The sequence below is a fragment of the Choristoneura fumiferana genome, chromosome 7 (genome assembly GCF_025370935.1).
Source record: "Choristoneura fumiferana chromosome 7, NRCan_CFum_1, whole genome shotgun sequence".
Taxonomy (NCBI): Eukaryota; Metazoa; Arthropoda; class Insecta; order Lepidoptera; family Tortricidae; genus Choristoneura; species Choristoneura fumiferana.
In genome coordinates this window covers 1,292,572-1,312,197 of record NC_133478.1, presented here as the reverse complement: position 1 = coordinate 1,312,197, position 19,626 = coordinate 1,292,572, and the positions used below count along the sequence as shown (strand labels likewise).

The 19,626-nt window shown below is 39.6% G+C and overlaps 2 protein-coding genes and 1 long non-coding RNA gene across 4 annotated transcripts; 2 read left to right on the top strand and 1 right to left on the bottom strand.

Annotated features, from left to right (window-relative positions):
- Positions 1-168: 168 nt before the first annotated feature.
- LOC141429475 (eukaryotic translation initiation factor 3 subunit F-like) lies at positions 169-8,800 on the top strand. Its single transcript, XM_074089786.1, is given in 7 exon segments — positions 169-421; positions 662-706; positions 709-807; positions 1,687-1,910; positions 5,993-6,118; positions 6,970-7,122; positions 8,617-8,800. Coding segments are annotated over 7 exon segments (831 nt in total). The 5' UTR covers positions 169-312; the 3' UTR covers positions 8,692-8,800.
- Positions 1,934-3,403, top strand: LOC141429476 (uncharacterized). Of its 2 annotated transcripts, none has more exons than XR_012451543.1 (3): positions 1,934-2,968; positions 3,061-3,153; positions 3,243-3,403. It is a non-coding gene; the product is annotated as an uncharacterized lncRNA (long non-coding RNA). The 2 variants fall into 2 exon arrangements; XR_012451544.1 differs by having other exon boundaries at positions 3,061-3,156.
- Positions 8,754-18,082, bottom strand: LOC141429876 (DNA repair protein XRCC1-like). Its single transcript, XM_074090435.1, has 10 exons — positions 17,895-18,082; positions 16,097-16,207; positions 15,656-15,742; positions 14,237-14,401; positions 13,040-13,241; positions 12,245-12,823; positions 11,791-11,956; positions 11,266-11,462; positions 10,313-10,935; positions 8,754-9,864 (listed from the first exon to the last, which is right to left on the bottom strand). Exons 1-10 carry the CDS (start codon positions 17,943-17,945, stop codon positions 9,715-9,717), a joined length of 2,331 nt encoding a protein of 776 aa, XP_073946536.1. The 5' UTR covers positions 17,946-18,082; the 3' UTR covers positions 8,754-9,714.
- Positions 18,083-19,626: the final 1,544 nt, after the last annotated feature.

Genomic DNA, 19,626 nt, shown 5'->3' with positions numbered 1-19,626 from the left:
GGCATCGCACCGCACGCATTGAACCATTAGCTAGCTAGCATTTTTGGATTAAATTCCGGGATATCGCAAAAAACTCCGATCCTATTCCGATCTCTAGATTCCGTGGGAATTTTGCTCGAATTTTGGAATAAAAAGTTGTAATAGTGATGTCTTACATAGTAGTATTAGTAGTGATGTGAAAGAACGTTGTGTCAAAGAACAGTCAAACGTCGATTTCTGAACGTGTATGTGTGTGTTAGTGTGTTGTGCTGGGCTGTGTTGTGTAGTTGGTTGGTGGTGAAAAACGCCCTTGTAATTTTAAAGGCAGCCAAAATGGCGCTCAATCTCTCTGTCAAGGTTCATCCTGTAGTATTATTTCAAATTGTGGATGCTTATGAGCGCCGAAATGCGGATTCACATCGGGTTATCGGTACCTTGTTGGGTAAATATTGTTTCCGTCACTCACTACTCACTAAAGTAAAAATTTCGAGCATTTGTTATGCCGACGTCATGTGTGGAAATTTTCGTGTTTTTGTACTTTTAAGTTGTATATTGGTGATATTTAAAGCGTTGAAGCCTTTTACGTGATTACAGTGCAGTGTTAATGTATTTATGAAGTGGATTTTGCTAGTTTTAACGACTTTTATGGCGTTAATTTGAGGTTATGTTTGGTGGTCTTCAGGAACCTGTGACAAAGGTGTGGTGGAGGTCACAAATTGCTTCTGCGTGCCCACAAGGAGCATGCCGACCAGGTAGAAGCCGAACTCAACTACGCCATGGATGTGTATGAGCTGAACAGGCGAGTGAATGCCACAGAAAACATCGTTGGTAAGCTTTATTTGCACTCATTGTTTGTTATTCGGCACTGTTGTCTAGGAGTCAATAGTGTCAGTTTCTTAAAAAACTATAATGAGCGCCAAAAAATGTGGCCCTCAAATGCATAGATAATTTTGTATGCAGTCAAATTTTGTGCTGCTGAGTATATTATATGTGGTGCTAGTTCTCAAGTGGGTGATCTTCGTACGAGCCGGTATACCGCGGTTTTACTTGCAACTCATTGGTACTGATCGACTAGCAAGCAAAACAGTTGTGTGACCGCGGTTGAGCCAATATGTCGTGTTCAAAGTATGAAGTTTTAATTGCACATAAAGTACTGAGTTCCCTAATGAAATAAAATCGGTAGGTAGGCATTGAATTATTATTACTACATATAGACCCACTTGCTCGTTTGCCATCCAGTCGAATAAAAAATAAAATAAAAAATATATAGATATAAAGATCTTCTCTATGCCATACCATAGTTCAATGTAGGTAGGTAAGTACTTACTTTGAGTCTGATCATTGAGAAATTCAAGCTCCTTATAATACCATAACTTTGGCTGATACACATCTTCACTTCCAGACCTGGTTCTCAAGCTTGCAGTAACTTTGTTACGTTCTTTTCCTTCGCCGAAAACTGTCAAAACTGCCGGCCGTGATCGACACGCGGTTTTACATGGCGAGCCGAGTAAAAAATTAAACATACTTGACGAGCCACGAGCCGGGCTCGTTGGTGTATAAAACCACGGTATTGTATCGATACACCGGCGAGCTTTACCGACAAGCCGCAAAACCGCGGTTTTCGCCGCGATCAGGGCCTATAGATAGTTTATATCTACATATGCCAATATTTTTGGTAAAGTAATATGTAATTGTCTATAACTCCAGGATGGTGGGCGACGGGCAACGAAGTAACCAATCACTCGTCAGTCATCCACGAGTACTACTCGCGCGAGTGCCGCTCGCCGGTGCACGTTACTCTGGACACGTCGCTCCAGGGTGCGCGCATGGGGCTCCGCGCATACGTGTGCGTGGCCCTGGGCGTCCCCCGCGGGAAGCAGGGCTGCATGTTCACGCCTATCGATGTCTCGCTGACCAGTTATGAGCCCGAGGTGGGTACTAATATACTGTAGATCAGTGATCGTCAAAGTGCGTCCCGTAGCCGATATTTCTACGGTCCGCAACATATCGCACCTTCAGGACTATAGTGACCTAATTCAAAATTTACGAGTTTTGAGTTATTGTCATAAAACGTCTCTTTGAGACATTATTTATCCAGTATTCAGTAAAACACAGACCTTTCTAACTTAGAAAAGGATAAACTTTACAATCGGTCTCTTTCACTCCGACCCGTCTCTTCGCCTCGGCTTAATTTAGTACAGACGCGATCAGTGTTGCGCCGTCAGTGTCAGGAACAACTCGCTGCGAGTTTAGTATACGAGTGACCTAAAGCATATTTCGTCTTTATAGGACTGAACTAAAGGTGAGTTAAACGTTTACATTTTTAATCAAATACAGACTTTTTAGTATTTCAGTCTATCATACAGTAAAATGTTGTTTCACACTTGTGACCTAATTGGTATTGAGTCCTTATTTGACCGATTACATGCATTTTATTAGGGTACAATCTGTAAACAGTCTTTCATACAATAAAAATATTATAATATTAAAGACTCATTACATGTTGCGACCCTATATTAACGAAAAAGATTTTATGTGTACTGACTGTTTTAGAAATGAGTCTGACTAGTTATTAATATGTTATCACGTTAAAGAAGTTAGGTTCATATTAGATTTTATGTGTAGTTGTTGTGTACAATAAAGAGTCATTTTATTGTATTGTATTGTAGTTGTTTGGTTCCATCGATTTATGATTATTTTTAGATTAAAATGAAAAGAAGAGCGGACCGAATTTCAGAAAAATTAAACTTGAATAATGCTGCAACGACTGACCCCCTTATTCATAAAACTTAACAAGCCTATGTTAACTAACAAATGCTTTGTCCCTTTCTAACAAATATAAATGTCGAAGTGACAGATAAGGACAAACGAATTTTAGCGGCATTTTAACTAAAATAGGTTTGATTGTCGTTTATGAATAAGGGGGTGAGTCGTTAAGATAGATACAAAAATAAGTAATGATCCTTCTTACGAGAATTATAATGATTCAGTAAGTTTATTTTATTATTATTTCTTAGATTCGTTTGAAAAACTTATATATTCGTAATCAAATAATTAATCATTTATTACACTTGGTTTCAGAAAAATACGCGTAAAGAAAATATACCTTCTAATTCACCCAAAGAAGAAAATCTTGAACAATCAAATACATCTATGATGTTCAAAGGGAATGAGGTGGTAAAAAAAAATTCTCCAGCTGTACTAATAAATCCTAATATGTTGTAGTAATTTTCATAATTATAAAACGTTTTTATTCTTTTTAGGACAACTTCAAAACGAAAAAGACTTCGTCAACACATAATTCATCGATTATAGAAAATTCTCCAGATAGATCCATTCAATTTGATTTAAATACACTTCCTTTGTATAGTCAAATTTAAAAATCGGTAAATATAAGTAGTTTATATTAATTAATATCAAGATTGTCTTTATTTAGGGTTACAGGCCCAGATGATTGATGAAGAATCAAAGGATACCCAAAAACGTTAACTTCCGAGAAAGACCAGAAGACAAGGTCCCGGGATTCATCATCTGATTCGTCATCCAGTAGTAGTAGTAGTAGCTCATCTACTTCGAGTAAGTCGTCATCGAGCTCCTCTAGTTCGAGCAGCAGCATTTCTTGTAATATAAATAAACAAACATGCACAGGTCAGTTCTATCCTGGGGGAACCATCAACATCATTCGAAAGAACGAGGCAATTATCAGACGAATCTTTACGTGCATCCAATACTACAGTAAACCACCAGCCTTTAAATGATTCACAGGAAAGTGATGTGGATTTAAGTGATACCGATCCAACTTATAGTCCCAACAGATCTCGATCCCCATTGAGGAGAAATTCAACCATAAGATCTTCGTCGTCTGATTCAAATTAACTTAATAATGATACACCGGAAACTACCAAAAAATCGCGCAAACGTCAACGAGATTGTTCGAAGTGGAAACAAAATATTGCAAAATCTCTAAGGAATTCCGGAAAAGCTTACATTTCTAACATAACTAAAAGAGAGGTTCCTGGTCGGTGCATAAAAAGTGCTTGTAACTGTCATTTAAAATGTAGCGAAAATATAAATGAAGCTGGTAGAATACCATTATTTCAAAGCTATTGGGCGTTAAGCGAAATTGAGCTACATGATTGATGATGATGATGATTGATGGAAATCAAACCGAAATACAAGTACACAAATGCAAGACCTAGGCTACCTAACAATGCATTTTATTTTACCGTCGATAGTGAAAAGATACGGGTTTGTAAGACATTTTTAATTAATACGTTATCAATTAGTGACCGGCAGATTAGAACTGTAAAAATGAAAACTGATACTCAGGGATTCCTTGAAAAGAACAAAAGAGGCGTTACATTGATTAAAAATGCACGGAAAACTGGCAAACCTTTTATTGTAAAAGAATTAACATATTTTTTTTTTTATTGATTTAAAGCTGTTACAGGAAAGTTGGGGATATAATTTCAATGAGGATGAGTACAAAAATAATATGGCGTTGGCAAATGTTAAAGTCCTAGAATTTAGTAAAGAGGATGATTTTAAATTCTTCTACAAGACATCTAGCTCAAACTGAGTTTACTATGGTAAATATGAGAAACAAAAGAATGAAAATTAAGGCTGCAGATGAAATAACGACAACTAGAATATACGCAGAAAGAATAGATTTAAGTGACCACAAGAAAAAAGATTTACGAGATTTAAATAAAAATTTGATACCTCATTATTATGCAGATTTTTATAACAATATTGTTTAATATTTTAATACTTTATAAACATTTCTCAATGTTGAATTTTTTTATGATACTGTGCTGTGTTGATTGCCTATATTATTATATTTGTAGAAATGTGTTCTTTTATAACTGTAATAAGCATACTTACGGGTAAAAGGTTGTTAAGTACCTACGTAAAAGAAAAGCAATAAGGCCAGACTAATTATTACCAATATGATTAAGATTTTTTTTTTATTACTGTAGGGTGTTGATTTTTATAAGAATTCTATTACAATTACATTATTGTAAAAGTGAATAAAAAGTCTAATAAGTTGTTAAGCCAGAAAAAAGAGAGACTGATATGAATAAGAAAAATGTTCCTTTTTTATTTACTTTTTTCGATTAACCAAAAGATTGTTATCATAAGGTATAAGAAGTATTAATAAAGACTGATTACTAATATAATGTTTTTTTTTTTTCACAAATAGTTTTGTTTTTTGACGTAGTAACTAAGTGATTATTCTAATAAATTTACTAAGATATGGACCTATTAAGGAAAAAAACAATAAATTTTATGGATTTTCAGAACTATAATGACATATTAAGATTTGAGTCTAAACAAAAAAATTTTTTTTGGCGCAATAAAGACTCAAATGTCGCTTCTTTCAGAAAAAAAATTATAAAAAATTCTATTTCACTCAAAATGCAGGTTTTTATTTCGTAATATATGCGCTACAAAATAGCGTATGATTTAAAAATTTCAACATTCGCTTGGATGCATAAAGAAGCGAGATATTGTTTTATATTTACTTAAATCACTAACTGTTTCAACTTCATTCGCCGTTTCCCAAAAACTTGTAATTTTGGATTAGGTCACTATAGTCCTGAAGGTGCGATATACAATGACTATGAGTAATTTTTTCTTCTTTCTGCAATGTGGCGAGCTGTGAACCCAACACAATAAGCCACTCCTCTGTCTTTTCTTGTCTCTGTCATCAACTGAGAAATACTCCTCTATGGATCCCTACAAGTGCTGCCGTTGAACCTGCTTGGTAGAGCGAGGACACTGTACTTCTTCAGTCTGTAGTAGTGCACGCTTCCTGTGCCTTTAGTAAGTAAGTAAATGGCTTTCAAAACAGATTTTGCATACTAAGACAACTGAATAGCTGGGTAGGTTTAGGTTAGGTTATATGATATGTTCTGATATGCATATATGATATGTTCTGTAATTCAAAATGGAAATAAAGAGGCTACAATAATAATATTCCATATAACCTTGAAATTTGTTGTGTTGTCAGATCGTAGGGCTCCAGCTGTGCCAGAAGACCATGGGGCCGGCGGGGCGCTCGCGGCAGGTGCAGCCCGCGCCCGACCTAGCCCTGGTGGCTGAAGCTGCCACAAAGCTCTCCTCACTACTTGATCAGGTATTGTCTTACTAGGCCTAATTCAGTAAGCTCGTGTGAACTATTTATTTGTGCAGTTGAATTAAAATGATTATTTTTAGGGTACTTCTGGCTGTCCCAGAAAAAACAATATCTGATAGTTCTGGTTGTCCTAGATACTTTGTATGAAGGTAGCTCTTGCACAATCAATGAGAAATATGTGAAAATCGTAGTTTTTCATGTTCGTAAACCATTTAAAATGACCCCACACTACATACATTTTGCTTAGAAGAGGGGTTCTGGTAACACTGGATATTCATGAATAGCTACGAATTTGTACGAAACCAATCTAGTAATTTAGATACCACATACAAGGGGGGGGGGCTAGCCGTGGTGGCCTAGTGGTTTGACCTATCGCCTCTCAAGCAGAGGGCCGTGGGTTCGAACCCCGGCTCGCACCTCTGAGTTTTTCGAAATTCATGTGCGGAATTACATTTGAAATTTACCACGAGCTTTGCGGTGAAGGAAAACATCGTGAGGAAACCTGCACAAACCTGCGAAGCGATTCTATGGTGCGTGCGAAGTTCCCAATCCGCACTGGGCCCGCGTGGGAACTATGGCCCAAGCCCTCTTGTTCTGAGAGGAGGCCTGTGCCCAGCAGTGGGACGTATATAGGCTGGGATGATGATACAAGGGCTAACCAGTAGTAGTAGAGGGGTCAGCTGTGCCCTATTTTGCGAACCTACATGTTACAATTTAAAAGTTGTATCCTTGTTTAACAGTATGCATTGAAAAGAGACTACCGCTTAGAAATTGTACCTTGTACCTTTATGAAATGGGCTCTGGATCTTTTGTTATGGTAAAGACTAAACTGTAGTGTGTTTTGTGGTCAGGTGTTAGCGTACGTTGAGGACGTGCTGGCGGGGCGCGCGGCCGGAGACAACGCGACGGGCCGGCAGCTGCTGCAGCTGGCGCAGGCCGTGCCCGGCCTCGCCGCTGACAACTTCGCGGACGCCTTCGCCAACAGCGTCAAGGACCTGCTCATGGTGAGTCCGCTCCACCAAATAAATACGGGACAATTGATTGACATCAATAAGGGCTACCGTTTTCGCGCTCACCAGTTGGCGCAACTGTAGACAGAGGTCCTGCCTGAAGTATAGTGGTTATTTTGTTATTACAGGCATGAAAACAAAATTTACATTAAATCATACTTAATATCTTAAAACCATACCATAAAAATATCGAGCATGCCATAGTGTTGCTTACTCCCGTTTTGTTCGGAAAAAAGGGATAACAGAGGTGTCCGAAAAACAAAACTGTCTCAAAATACAAACATTAATTGCTCCGTAACGCATATTTGCCATAATCAATTTCAGGTATTGCAAAATATTCACAAAATCTATATAAATAAAAATGAATCATAAAATGTTTTGCTAAGCGCAAAACTCGGGAACGACTGGTCCGATTTCGCTAATTATTTTTTTGTTGTGTTCGTTACTATCACGAGAAGGTTTTTATGGAAGAAAATACGGAAAAAATACAACGGGGGCGAAGCCGCGGGCAACAGCTAGTTATTAATATTAATAAACCCGCGTAGCTCACCCAAAAACAGTGAATTTTGACAAATCGGAGACCTCACGCTACACTAGCGCCTCTAGCGGCGAATTCATACGCGTCATTCATTCATTCCCAATGCCATTTTGCTTAGCGCCGTAGCAGCGCGCCACCAGCACTAGTGCTGCCTGCCCGGCTGCCTCCTACTCAATGCACGCCATAGGCCCCAAACAAAGCAAATCTTGTACTATGGATAAACATACTTACATACATAATTAACCTTTTCGACGCCAACTACTATATATCAATTTTAGACATTACAATATAGAAGCCTGGCGTATGGGTGATGTCTTTTGTATTTGACGTGGCGGCGAAAAGGTTAAATACATATTAAACATCCAAAACCCGAGAACAAACATTCATATTATTCACACAAATATCTGCCCACCGGGGATAGAACCCAGCACCTCAAGCTTCATAGTCAAATTCTCTAACCAGTTGGCTATCTGGTTGTCATGAAAGAGTGTCTTTTAAGATTTCTTAACACATTCGGTTCCGGCAACGTTCCGCTGAGCCCTTACGTTATGCCAGCCAAAATGAGTGTCACTGACATAGGAGTACAAATTTTGTTGACACACTTGTGTGTCGCGTTCTGATCACAGACATGTCACTGGCACTGGTAGAATTGCATCTAGCTGTTTTGATGAAAAATCTTATGGTAGGAGGCTACAAAGCTTAAATATGTAAAAAAAAGGTATAATGTTTGCTGTTTTATATTATAAGTTTTAAGTGTGGTGTCGGGTTAGGATTACACCTCTCCATTTCTTCCGTGGATGTCGTAAGAGGCGACTGAGGATATAGGTTAAGGTATACCATAGGCGACAGGCTAGCAACCTGTCACTTTTTTGTTTCGTGTGCTCTGCCTGCCCCATTTGGGAATAGAGGCGTGATGTTTGTGTGTTTTAACTTATTGTATCTATTTCCAGGTGGTGACGCTCGCCCAACTTATCAAGACCCAACTGCAATTGAACGAGAAACTAACTCTCCTCACCTCTCAGTAACGTCTCAAACACTTCGTATTATTCTTGCGCTGGTAGCGAAACGATTATAATTCAAATAACGGTTAACCAACAATCATTTTATTCGTAATTAAAATTGGTTATAAAAATATTTTGGTATTTAATTTTAGTCACATAGAGTCCGTACCTATGCGGAAGATACGCGACCGAAAGTTTGCTGATTTTACGTTCCGACATATTCGGGTGATATCATATCACTGATATGACACACCCTAAGTGCGGGGAAATAATCAACCGAAATTCGGCTGTACGCCAAAACGTGAAGTACAATGTGGAAATTGGTTGCTAGAAATTGAAACAGCATCGCAAGTGTAATCATGCCCAAATTCGATCGCGTAATTTCGGAGTGTGCCTAATAATAGCTTGACTTTATTGGTAAAATGGAAACATAAATATGGTTATTTCTAATATTCCTCGTCTAAAATACCTTCGACTTAACTATAAACCCTCGCCTGCGGCTTGGATAGATGGCGCCTCGGGTGAAATAACATGTTTTATGCACTTGTTGTACAATCTACTATTTCTCATTTTACCAATAAAACTGAAGTGGCCCTTATTTTATTTTGATGTCAACAATAACATAAATCAGATACTTCGCGTTTTCGCCATCATCTTGCTTCTAGCTGTTAATTACAACTTGCAAAAGAAGTCTTCTGTAGCGAATAATTCCTAATTGAAATAGCATCAGCGCTGATAGATTGATCGAAGAAAACGCTCGCCGCTCCACCGCTGGAGCTTAAGTGGCCGAACTATAATACTGCTGTAGGTGGCTGTAGGAAAAATGGAAACGTGTCAAAGTAAATTAAGTTTGAAAATAAGTGGAAGCTAAGTGAAGCGTTTCTATTGCTTCATGAAAAACAGCGCCTTCCTCGCATATCCCTGGTGGAAATGCATTATAACACGGTAGTTGTCACTTTCTGAGAAAATTACATTATTTCAAAATTCATTATTTGATTCGTGCATTTCGTTTTGAACTTTATGTACCTTTGAAACATACTTGGGAAACTACAGCGTATATTCCGCCACTTCGCACATTCGCTTATCTGCATGGCATCTCCACACCCAGTCAGCCCTGACCCTCTGGCCTCCGCACTGCGCTCCGGACTCCGTGGAAAGAACGAAACTGACCACGCTGTCAGAGTCTAGTAGAGACGGCTGGAAATTAACAAATATGGCGTTTTATTACGTATTATAGTTAGTTCGGTAGGTTGTTGTCCCTCGTTGTGCAGTCGGGTTCATAAACTTGTGAGCAAAAATTTGATCAAAAATATCTGAACACGCTTCTACGCCCTTAACAATAGAGTCGTGTTCAGATATTTTTGATCAAATTTTTGCTCACAAGTTTATAAACTCTACTGCACGGAGTTCGGATGACCGGCTTATTTTTTTAAACTATTAGTAAATTAAATGATGCCAAACACTAGAACCACAAACCACAAGAAAAATTCGGAATAAAAAAAAATCAGAAGAATAACGAGGGGAGTCAGGAAACCAGTATGTTAATGTCACTCGGGACTCGTCGATTTTCTTCGATTTCCTGAAGATTCAAATCTTTTGTTTCGAATTCCGAACACATTAGCAAAACTAGTTTAAGTGTACTTACATCCACGACCACCCCTCCGTAAGCCTTCACATATCTGCTCAGCAGTTTCTTGTCAAACCCCGCTTCTTCCACTACCTCGTCGATTACAAACGTGTATCCTTCAAAGAAATCCGGCAGCAAGCTTTTCTTATCCAATTTCTCTTTCACACTTGGTTTTTCTTCATCTGTTTCATCATCGGAGTCTAGAGTTATGTTGGCTTGTATTCTTTCATCTTTTACAAAAGCTACGTCAGAATCTGTGGAGGCAGTGGAAAAATCAAGCGAGTTATTTTTAGAACTTGGTGTCTTTTCTCTGCTGGTATGAGGTTTTGGTGATTTTTCTCTGCTAGTATGAGGTTTTGGTGATTTTTCTCTGCTGGTATGAGGTTTTGGTGATTTTTCTCTGCTGGGTTTTGGTGACCTTTCTCTGCTAGCATAAGGTTTTGGTGATTTTTCTCTGCTAGTATGAGGTTTTGGTGATTTTTCTCTGCTGGTATGCGGTTTTGGTGATCTATCTTTGCTGGTATGAGGTTTTGGTGATCTATCTTTGCTAGTGTGAGGTTTTGGTGATCTGTCTTTGCTAGTCTGTGGTCTGGGTGATCTATCTCTGTTGGTTGGAGGGACTTGTCGGTGCGTTGTTTCTTCTGTTTTCGGAGAACTTTCTCGATGTCGTCGTCTGTGCACACTTTGGAAATATGCGATAATAAGTACTTGAAAACAAACTACTAAGGTTGATAAAAAGTGTATTTTTATATTTGACCATTTTAGTGCGTATTTTTATGCAAATGCTGTTTTTTATTTTATTCACAAGCAGCGAAACGTCTTGTGACATTTACTTTTAGTTCACAATCACTAAGCAATCATCAAAATTATGCATTTCGATATAAAAGCTAAAATTCTCGCACACACCTGGCCTCGTTTTGGCGGTATCTGGGAGCTTGGATTAAAAATCGCAAAAGCGCCAAATTTCTCACCCGAAGCAGTTTTTTCATCATCATAGTTCTCTGGGGGTGCAATTTTCTTCTTGGGTTCCGTGGCGAACCACTGCCACGGGAGCAGCCGCCGCTTCTGGCTGCACTGCTCGATCCACTCCCCGAGGACGGCGATGCAAGCGTCGTTGCGAGCCGATGCGCGCACTGTCTTCAGTTTCGGAGTGTTAGGGAATGCGCAACTGTGGAAATACAAGGTGTAAAGTTCATTCAGAATATTTTAGCAGATGGTTTGGGATGTCACATTGAGCTCCTTTGTAATACAAAGGTGGTAGTGAGGACTATTTTTAGATACAGTGCTTTGTTTGCGAAATATTCAACAATTTTATTGCTAACTTTTTGAATGCCAGAGTCTGCAACACACGACAGCTGAAAATCGTGCCATAGGAGCCACGTCGGCATTTCGTAGCGCGTATGGGTACTAATAATATTATAAATACGAAAGTTTGTAAGTCTGTATAATGGTTTGTTTGTAGTAGTAAGTAGGATGTATTATTAAAGTGTAGTTACACGAGATGCGTGCAGGCGGGCCCCCAGTCGCGCTCGAAGCGGGCGCCCATAGCGAGCGCGGCGTCGCGCAGACGCGCGCGGCGAGGGTTCTCGTACCCGCTCAGCGCGAACACCACGCCCGACAGCAGCGTGTGCGGCCACGAGCTCACGGGGCCCGCGCGCAGCTCTGACGGGGAAACAGAACATTTAATTGTATCAGGCATCGGTCTTTTGAACATCGAAATTATGATGCGTACCCTTTAGTCACCAGTCAGAGTCAAATAGTAAATTGAACAATTGGAAAATCCCCTCTACTGAAAGCCATATTTCTACTCTAAATAGAATGGTCTACATAAAGCAAGCAACCGAACTATCATCAGTATCATCATTACTACGGTTCAAGCTCAGTTAAGAATTTATTCTAAAACCTACGTCAGGCGCGATCGTTCCAAAACCAAACGAGTAACGAATTTACCTTTGTCTTTTTGTTTTGCATCACCATGTGGTCTTTTCCTGCTATCTTTGTCTTTACTCCGATCATCATCTCCCTTTCTACTTTCTTTGTCTTGAATATTATCATTTCTTTTGTTTCCTTTCTCCCTATCGTGACTGGTACCAGGTCTTTCGTCGTCTCTATTATTGTGCTGATTGTTGTCATCTACCTTCTTCAGAGGCATTAAGTCTTTATCTTTTTTGGCGTCATTTAAATCGTATCTTTTGTCTTTATCGTCAATGAAATCTTTAAAAGTTCTACTGGAATTATCCATTTTGTCTCTTTTAGGCGTTTCTTTCTTCTTTTCTTGTTTCTGTTCTTTCTTTTTACTTTCTTGTTCTTTGTCGTCTTTATGTCTTTGTACAACTTTGTCTATTTTGTTATTAGGTAGTTCGTCATCATCTGTGTACATGAGAGTGTTCCGCTGTCTGTTTGCATTGAAGTCGTTTGATTGGCTGGGACGGTTAGTGCTGGCTTTCGCTATAGGTGTTTTGACCAGTTTGGTGGATGAGTCAGAGATGTTTTTTAGAGCTTGCGATGTCGCCTGACGTATTTGAGCTCCTGAAACATAAAAAGTCAATAAAGACCCGAAGAGAACGTAGTTTAGGTCCAACGATGGCGCAGAATCGTGAGTGGAGTTTTCATGCATATATCCGTAATTTATTTTATTATGCATACTTGCATATTTCAAGCTTTTTGTGTTGCATATAATCCCGACGAGTAAAGAACCCTTGATCAACCCTCGGCAAATAGACTATAGTTTTACAAAATCCTCACCAGTATCGCCACTAGTTCCCTGCCCACTGGTCCTATGCTTGGCAAACATCTCCCCAGGCTTGAAATCGTCTTCATCAGACGAGAAGTTGTCCAACGCTAGCATCCGAGCCGGCACTGCCGCTGCCACGGGCAGTGATTCCGCTCTCGGCTCCATATCAGGCTTGTCTTCGGGCTCGAATATATGGATGAATGAGAGGCCATACTGAAGGTCAAAGATTTGTTCATTATATTAAATGAATTGCTTAAATCTGTGTATTGAGTGCGTAAGAGTATCTGAGCTAAGCTTGCGGACCGACAGACGGACAAGGGTGCCGTCTTCGCCGTTTTGACTCATCATCATCAGCCGAAAGACGTTCACTGCTGAGCATAGGCCACTGAACTCCAACAACCTTCTTCAGGGCATCAGTTCACTTATTCTCGGCCTGTTCTTGCTTGTCTCCTGGTACAGTCAAGTGCAAAGATATCGACACAGTCAAAGTTACAGAAATATATATAGACGACCTTTTTAACCTTAAGTGCATAAAGTCGTGTATACGTTTTTGTAACTTTGGCCGTACTTGACTGTACGTTGTTGCTACTTAAGGACACATTGGCCCTAACAGGCACCAGTTTCAAGCAATTTTTACTATATAAAAGATAAGTGATCGAAGATACTGAAGAGAATCTATTGAGAAAAGAAAGAGCTATGGACAGAGGTATACTTGGGGTACTTCCAGCGCCCTGGGCGAGATTTCTACGGCGCCCCCAACTTTTGGGAATTTTCTAGTGGGGCTTCAGACGCCCCTTTAAGTCCGGCGCCCTGGGCGGTCGCCCAACTGGATCCTACCCTAACGCCACTAGTGCTCGGGGTTTCTCTACGGGATCGAAACAGAAATGAGGAGGTACGTAGAAGAATAAGTCGCTGACATAGCCAAGCGAAATACGTTGTTGAAGTGACAATGAACAGGCCATATAGCACGGAGAACAGATGGCCGTTGGGGCCGAAAAGTTCTCGAATGGAGACTGTGGTGTGGATCGGCAAGCGCAGCGTAGAACGTCTACCAACACGATAGATGGAACCTAGTTAAAGCTGCGGAACCATGGTGGGTGCTGGACGCTTCCAACTGAATCAACTAGGGGTGTATGGGGGGACCTCTATCCAACAGTAGAACGCCTCCGGCTGATATGATGATGACTGAAAATACAGGTAAATATCACCTTGCAGTGCTTATTGTAGGGCTGCGAGCAGACGGCGCGCACGCGGTCCCAGCGGTGGGCGCGCGCCGGCGCCAGCTGGTCCCCGCTGAACGAGCGCACGCGCTCCACGCCACTGTCGCGCCGGGACTCCAGGGGGGACAGGAACACGCTGCTGGGCACTAGAACCTAAACACAGTTTATATGTTACATACTGAAATCCTACTTCCTGCTTAATACTACTACCGATAGCTTGACGTTTCGGAATCCTACTTCCTACTAATCCTACTAATATTATAAATGCGAAAGTTTGTAAATCTGTTTGTTTGTTACTTCATCACGTCTAAACCACTGAACCGATTTAAATGACATTCGGTATACAGATAGTTTGAATCCCGGAGAAGGACATAGGAAACTTTTTATCCCTGAAAATTGCATAGTTCCCGCGGTATAGCGATAAACGAAACGATAAAGTCTATTCGTGATAAAGGTTTTCGTGATAGTCGTTCGTGAAAAAGTTATTCGTGGTTAAGTACTGACACGGTTTTTTTCACTGCTTCAAAGGGTAGCAGAGCTGAGTACTTGACATTACTTTCATCTTGATACTTTGAAAAGAAAAAATAAAAGATAAGCTTTTTTTATTTTTTATTTTTTTATTTTACTGGATGGCAAACGAGCAAGTGGGTCTCCTGATGGTAAGAGATCACCACCGCCCATAGACACCTGCAACACCAGGGGGTTGCAGATGCGTTGCCAACCTAGAGGCCTAAGATGGGATACCTCAAGTGCCAGTAATTTCACCGGCTGTCTTACTCTCCACGCCGAAACACAACAGTGCAAGCACTGCTGCTTCACGGCAGGATTAGCGAGCAAGATGGTGGTAGCAATCCGGGCGGACCTTGCACAAGGTCCTACCACCTGCAAGCTGGGCCACGGAACCGAACCAGCGGTACTAAATTCTAACTCACTGAAATACTTTCTTATTCTTTACTAGCTGTTGCCCGCGGCTTCGCCCCCGTTGTATTTTTTCTGTATTTTCTTCCATAAAAACCTTCTCCTGATAGTAACGAACACAACAAAAAAAGAATTAGTGAAATCGGACCACAGGGGCTACTACGAAAATCGAAGTTCTTATCGCACCGTCCCTTTCACTCGCGTATTGAATGACATAGGCGTCAGAGGGACGGCAACATACGAAGTTCGAGTTTTGCACTTCGTAGTATAGGGCCTGTCGTTCCCGAGTTTTGCGCTTAGCAACACATTTTACGATTCATTTTTATTTATGTAGATAGATAGATTATATTCTTTCTTTAAATTCGCGATTGCATTCATCATCTCTTTCCATCCCCCTCTTATGCCGTGTGACGGAAAGAAGAGGTGAAAACGATTGTGATTACAAGTGTGTTAGACAATAAGACCTCCGTTTCCTCATCAGTGACTTACTTCAAATTGATCATTAGGCTTCTCAGACCTTCCCACCAGCACCTCAACTAATGCCGCATGGCAGGCACCGATGTGGACAGTAGTTATCTGGAAATATACATAAAAAAAGGGAAAATAACACCTCAAAATTGAAATTACTTGATATTTAGTTATTTTTTAGTTACTGATTAAAACTGTTCATAGCAACACCAGTATAAGGACATATCAGATGTAACAACCAAGAAAAAAGTCCCAGCATGATCTAGTGTGCTACCGGCAGCCAGCCTTTTTTTAAGGGAGGTTAAAGTAAAGTATGTCTGTAACTTAACCATGACATTAATTTCATGTTTTGTTGGCCAGGGGACGTAAACATGGCAACGAGGTACAAGAAAAAGTTGATCAACCCATTTATCTAAATGGGCATATAATTATATACTAAACAAGTATGACAAAAGCATTTACCTGGACAGCTTTGGCCAGCTGTAGCACCACGGAGCAAGACGGGTCCCCCATTTTGCAGAGCCATTTTTTCTTGCTGACATCATGTGCTAATAGATTCTTGGCTTCATTTTCCTATATGAGAAGATAGGTTAAGTCTAATGATGAACCAATTTATAAGATTATAATTCAAAAAAATACATACAGATACCGGCAACATTTTGAAAACAAAATGGCCTTTGCCTGCGCAAGAAGCGATTTTTACTCGGTGCGCTGGGAGGGGGCGGCGGGCGGTGGTGCGCGGCGGCGGAGGGAGAAGTGACGTGTCGATCGCGTGATTGGTATCAGTTGACGTTTGTGTCCCGCGCTGCGTTCCACGTTCTTTTGCCTGCTATGTACACTGGGTGCAGTGATACAGTGATTGTATGTAATTTGTTTTGTTGACTGACCTGACTGACTTTATTGTGTTGAATTTGTTGTAGTAGTTGTTGTTGATTTACAGTTTTTGTTGAATTTGGTTATTATTGTTTGTAGACTTTTTGTTATAACTTTTTTGTTGTTGTTTTATACTTAATTTAAACACCATGCCACAACAAAATAATGGTTTATCAAAAGGCAAGCTAGAAAATGGTGTACGACGTCTATTGCTTTATGATGAAAGACGGAAAGAGTGACATGGAGATAGTGAAGATACTGCAGATGCTACAAAAACGTCTGTCAGCACTGTCAGACGGATTATCAAGGAGCGAAGAGCTCTACTTACTCACTGTGTTTCGCACACTAACAATCTATAAAATTAAAAACTAACTATGTTTTAGAAGTAGATTTATCTTACGTAAAAATATTCTACAGTTTAATTAAATAGTTAGGTACCTTTTTTTGCTCGTATGTGTACGGTGCGCAAACTTTCCCCCACTCCCTTGTTTAATGCTCAAGAAGTTTGCCGGTATCTGTAAATAAATATGGTTAAAATGTTACACAAGTGAACAATGATATAGATGCATAAGCTATAGGCTGTCTGTGCATTACAAGTAATAATAATAAACTGGCAACATTTGTCTGGCTGCGAGTAGAGATGTCAGAAAATCTAATCTTAATTATTGATGATTAAATGCTTTACCCACTTTAGAAGCTGGTTGATTCTGAAGTGGGTTAAGAATTGAATTAAACAAAAATATCTGTACAGTAATGTTTAGGTACGGTCAGCAAAATAAGTGGTCTATCAATTTTTAAACAAGTTCCTATCAAATTAATATGTTGCTGAAGTCGAACTTTCAAGTTGACAGACACGTCTATTGGCATTATTGTTTTATGACATGCAAACGATTATCAGCTTTAGGGTGGTAGACCATCTATTTGGCTGAATGGTACACAGTGAACCTGACAGAACCATTAAGCAACCAACATAACATATGCAAGTTTTTTTTTCTCAAATATTATGCATAGGTATTATATATTGTGACAGCGTTGTGAGAGAATTTTTTAAATATTTTAACTTCAATCATTCATTTCTATCTTGCTTATTTTTCAATATTTCCTATTGTTCTGTCAGTCGGACCGGAAAAAAACTTCAAATTTACTCTACTGTTTATTTATCAAAATAAAATTGTGAATTTTTCGCCGCGGAAGCAAGTTCTTAACCTGTCCGTAGAACGAGTACGTGCACGTCGTGATAAACAATTATTTATGCAAACATTCAAGCAAACACGCTGCACTTGTAGCTATCATAATTTAAACTATTATTACCTCAAGACAAAGTATTTGTATTGCATTTTGATCGGATATTACAACATAAAAGTGATAATAACATTGCTTGGCTTACCGAATCTTCGCTGCTGAAACTCACGACGTAGTCGATTTTTACTCGCGGCATATCGTTTGTAGAATTCGCGGTAAGTACAATAAAATCAAGAATTACTACACGTGAGGCCAGTCATAGTGAAAACACGCTCAAATTACTGAAATCTGTAAACAAGCGCGCAATTTCACAATCGAAGAACAAGATCAACATAAAAGCATGAATTTGACTTTGACATTGACAGTGACATCTATAAATTACGTTCCGGTTTAGGTTTTTTTCGAACGGTTAGTTGTTAGTTTAGAGGAAATTTCTAACCGAAACAATAATAATGTTTTGTGGTGTTTTGTATAATTTGTTTGTCCAACTATGTATATGTATTTGTACATATTGTACTCAATTTGCCCCACATTGCTATATTTTGCTCTATTTGTATTTTTGCTTTTACAACGTTTTAAACATTCGTGATTTTCACTCGTAGTCAAAACCAACGGGACTTATCACGCTAACACACTCGAGTAAGTGGTCACGAGTAGACTGAAGTGTGAGGTGTCAAGTCTGCCTAGCAGCGCGAGTCCTTCGAACTACCTGCACTTGATCACAAATAGTACCGGCACTCGTATCACGAACTACCCGCACTTGGTCATTTTTATTTGTCACCCCATCACACCGACACACAACACTAACAACGTCCGATCATCCCTCAGAACATTCATCCCGACGCCGACACTTATTTATAACAGGATTCCACGAAGATGAAAGCTTATAGTTATATCCATGGTCCAGGTTGGAATTCTTATGCTTATGCCAGGGTACCTTTGTGCTACTAATTAATGCCATGTTGACATCCCATACAGAAAAACAATTTACCTACAAGTGTCGAATGTCACGTGTATGCTACGATATTACCACTTGCAGCAATAAACGCTTTAATTAATTAAAATCTGCAAAAAAAACCAACATAATGAATGTTCGAATTCAAATAGCATGTCAGTCAAGCTGGCTGATTAATTAACGAAATAAGTATAATTACGATTTTATAAGCGTCGTTTCCGGATTTAAAAAGTTGTTTGCATACGGAGAGTGCGTGCTTCACGATCGTTAATGTGTTTCCGTACCTATCTAGATAGGTACGTAATTAAATTACCTTCTTAGGAGGATACTACTTGCATTTTTAGGTAAGTACCTACAATAAGCCCTCATTGCAGTCTTCGACTTCGGGTTTCTAATAAACTATCTTTCGTAATTCCTTATTTACCGCCTGTAAGCTATCAAAACGCTATTCCTCCTTATATAGATGTTGTACCTATGACAATAGTGGGCTATATTCAGTGGTGTAGGCCCTGGGGCAAAAAATAAGCTAGGGCCCCAACTAAACTATTTAAAATCGTCATGTTCCGAATTCGATGTACTCCAGATTTGTCATTTAAGTTATAGTTTGTAAATCATAGTCCGAGGGGCCCCCTGAGCTGGGGCGGCCCGGGCACTACCCCGTCTAGCCCTCCGGTAGCTACGCCACTGGCTATGTTTGCCAACTAAATTGACTAATTATTTATAATTATTAAAGCAATCCCTAATATTAGGTACACATATCCTTTTTTCCATTCGTCAACCAACACACGCAAATGAACAAACCCATAAAGTTGATACGGTTTATCATTTGTCTAATGGGTCGACACCATTGAAGGTACCTACGAGTACCCTTTCAATCAATCTATCGTCAAAATACGAATTATACCTATGAAAGAACCATCGA

Bases quoted from the DNA above. Each gene is read 5' to 3' on its own strand.
- LOC141429876 (XM_074090435.1), bottom strand. From the start codon at position 17,945: ATGCCGCGAGTAAAAATCGACTACGTCGTGAGTTTCAGCAGCGAAGAT. The intron at 12,824-13,039 runs GTGAGGATTTTG...TTTATGTTTCAG, and splicing joins GGGAACTAGTGGCGATACTG to GAGCTCAAATACGTCAGGCG. The intron at 11,957-12,244 runs GTAAATTCGTTA...TTTCCCCGTCAG, and splicing joins TGCAAAACAAAAAGACAAAG to AGCTGCGCGCGGGCCCCGTG.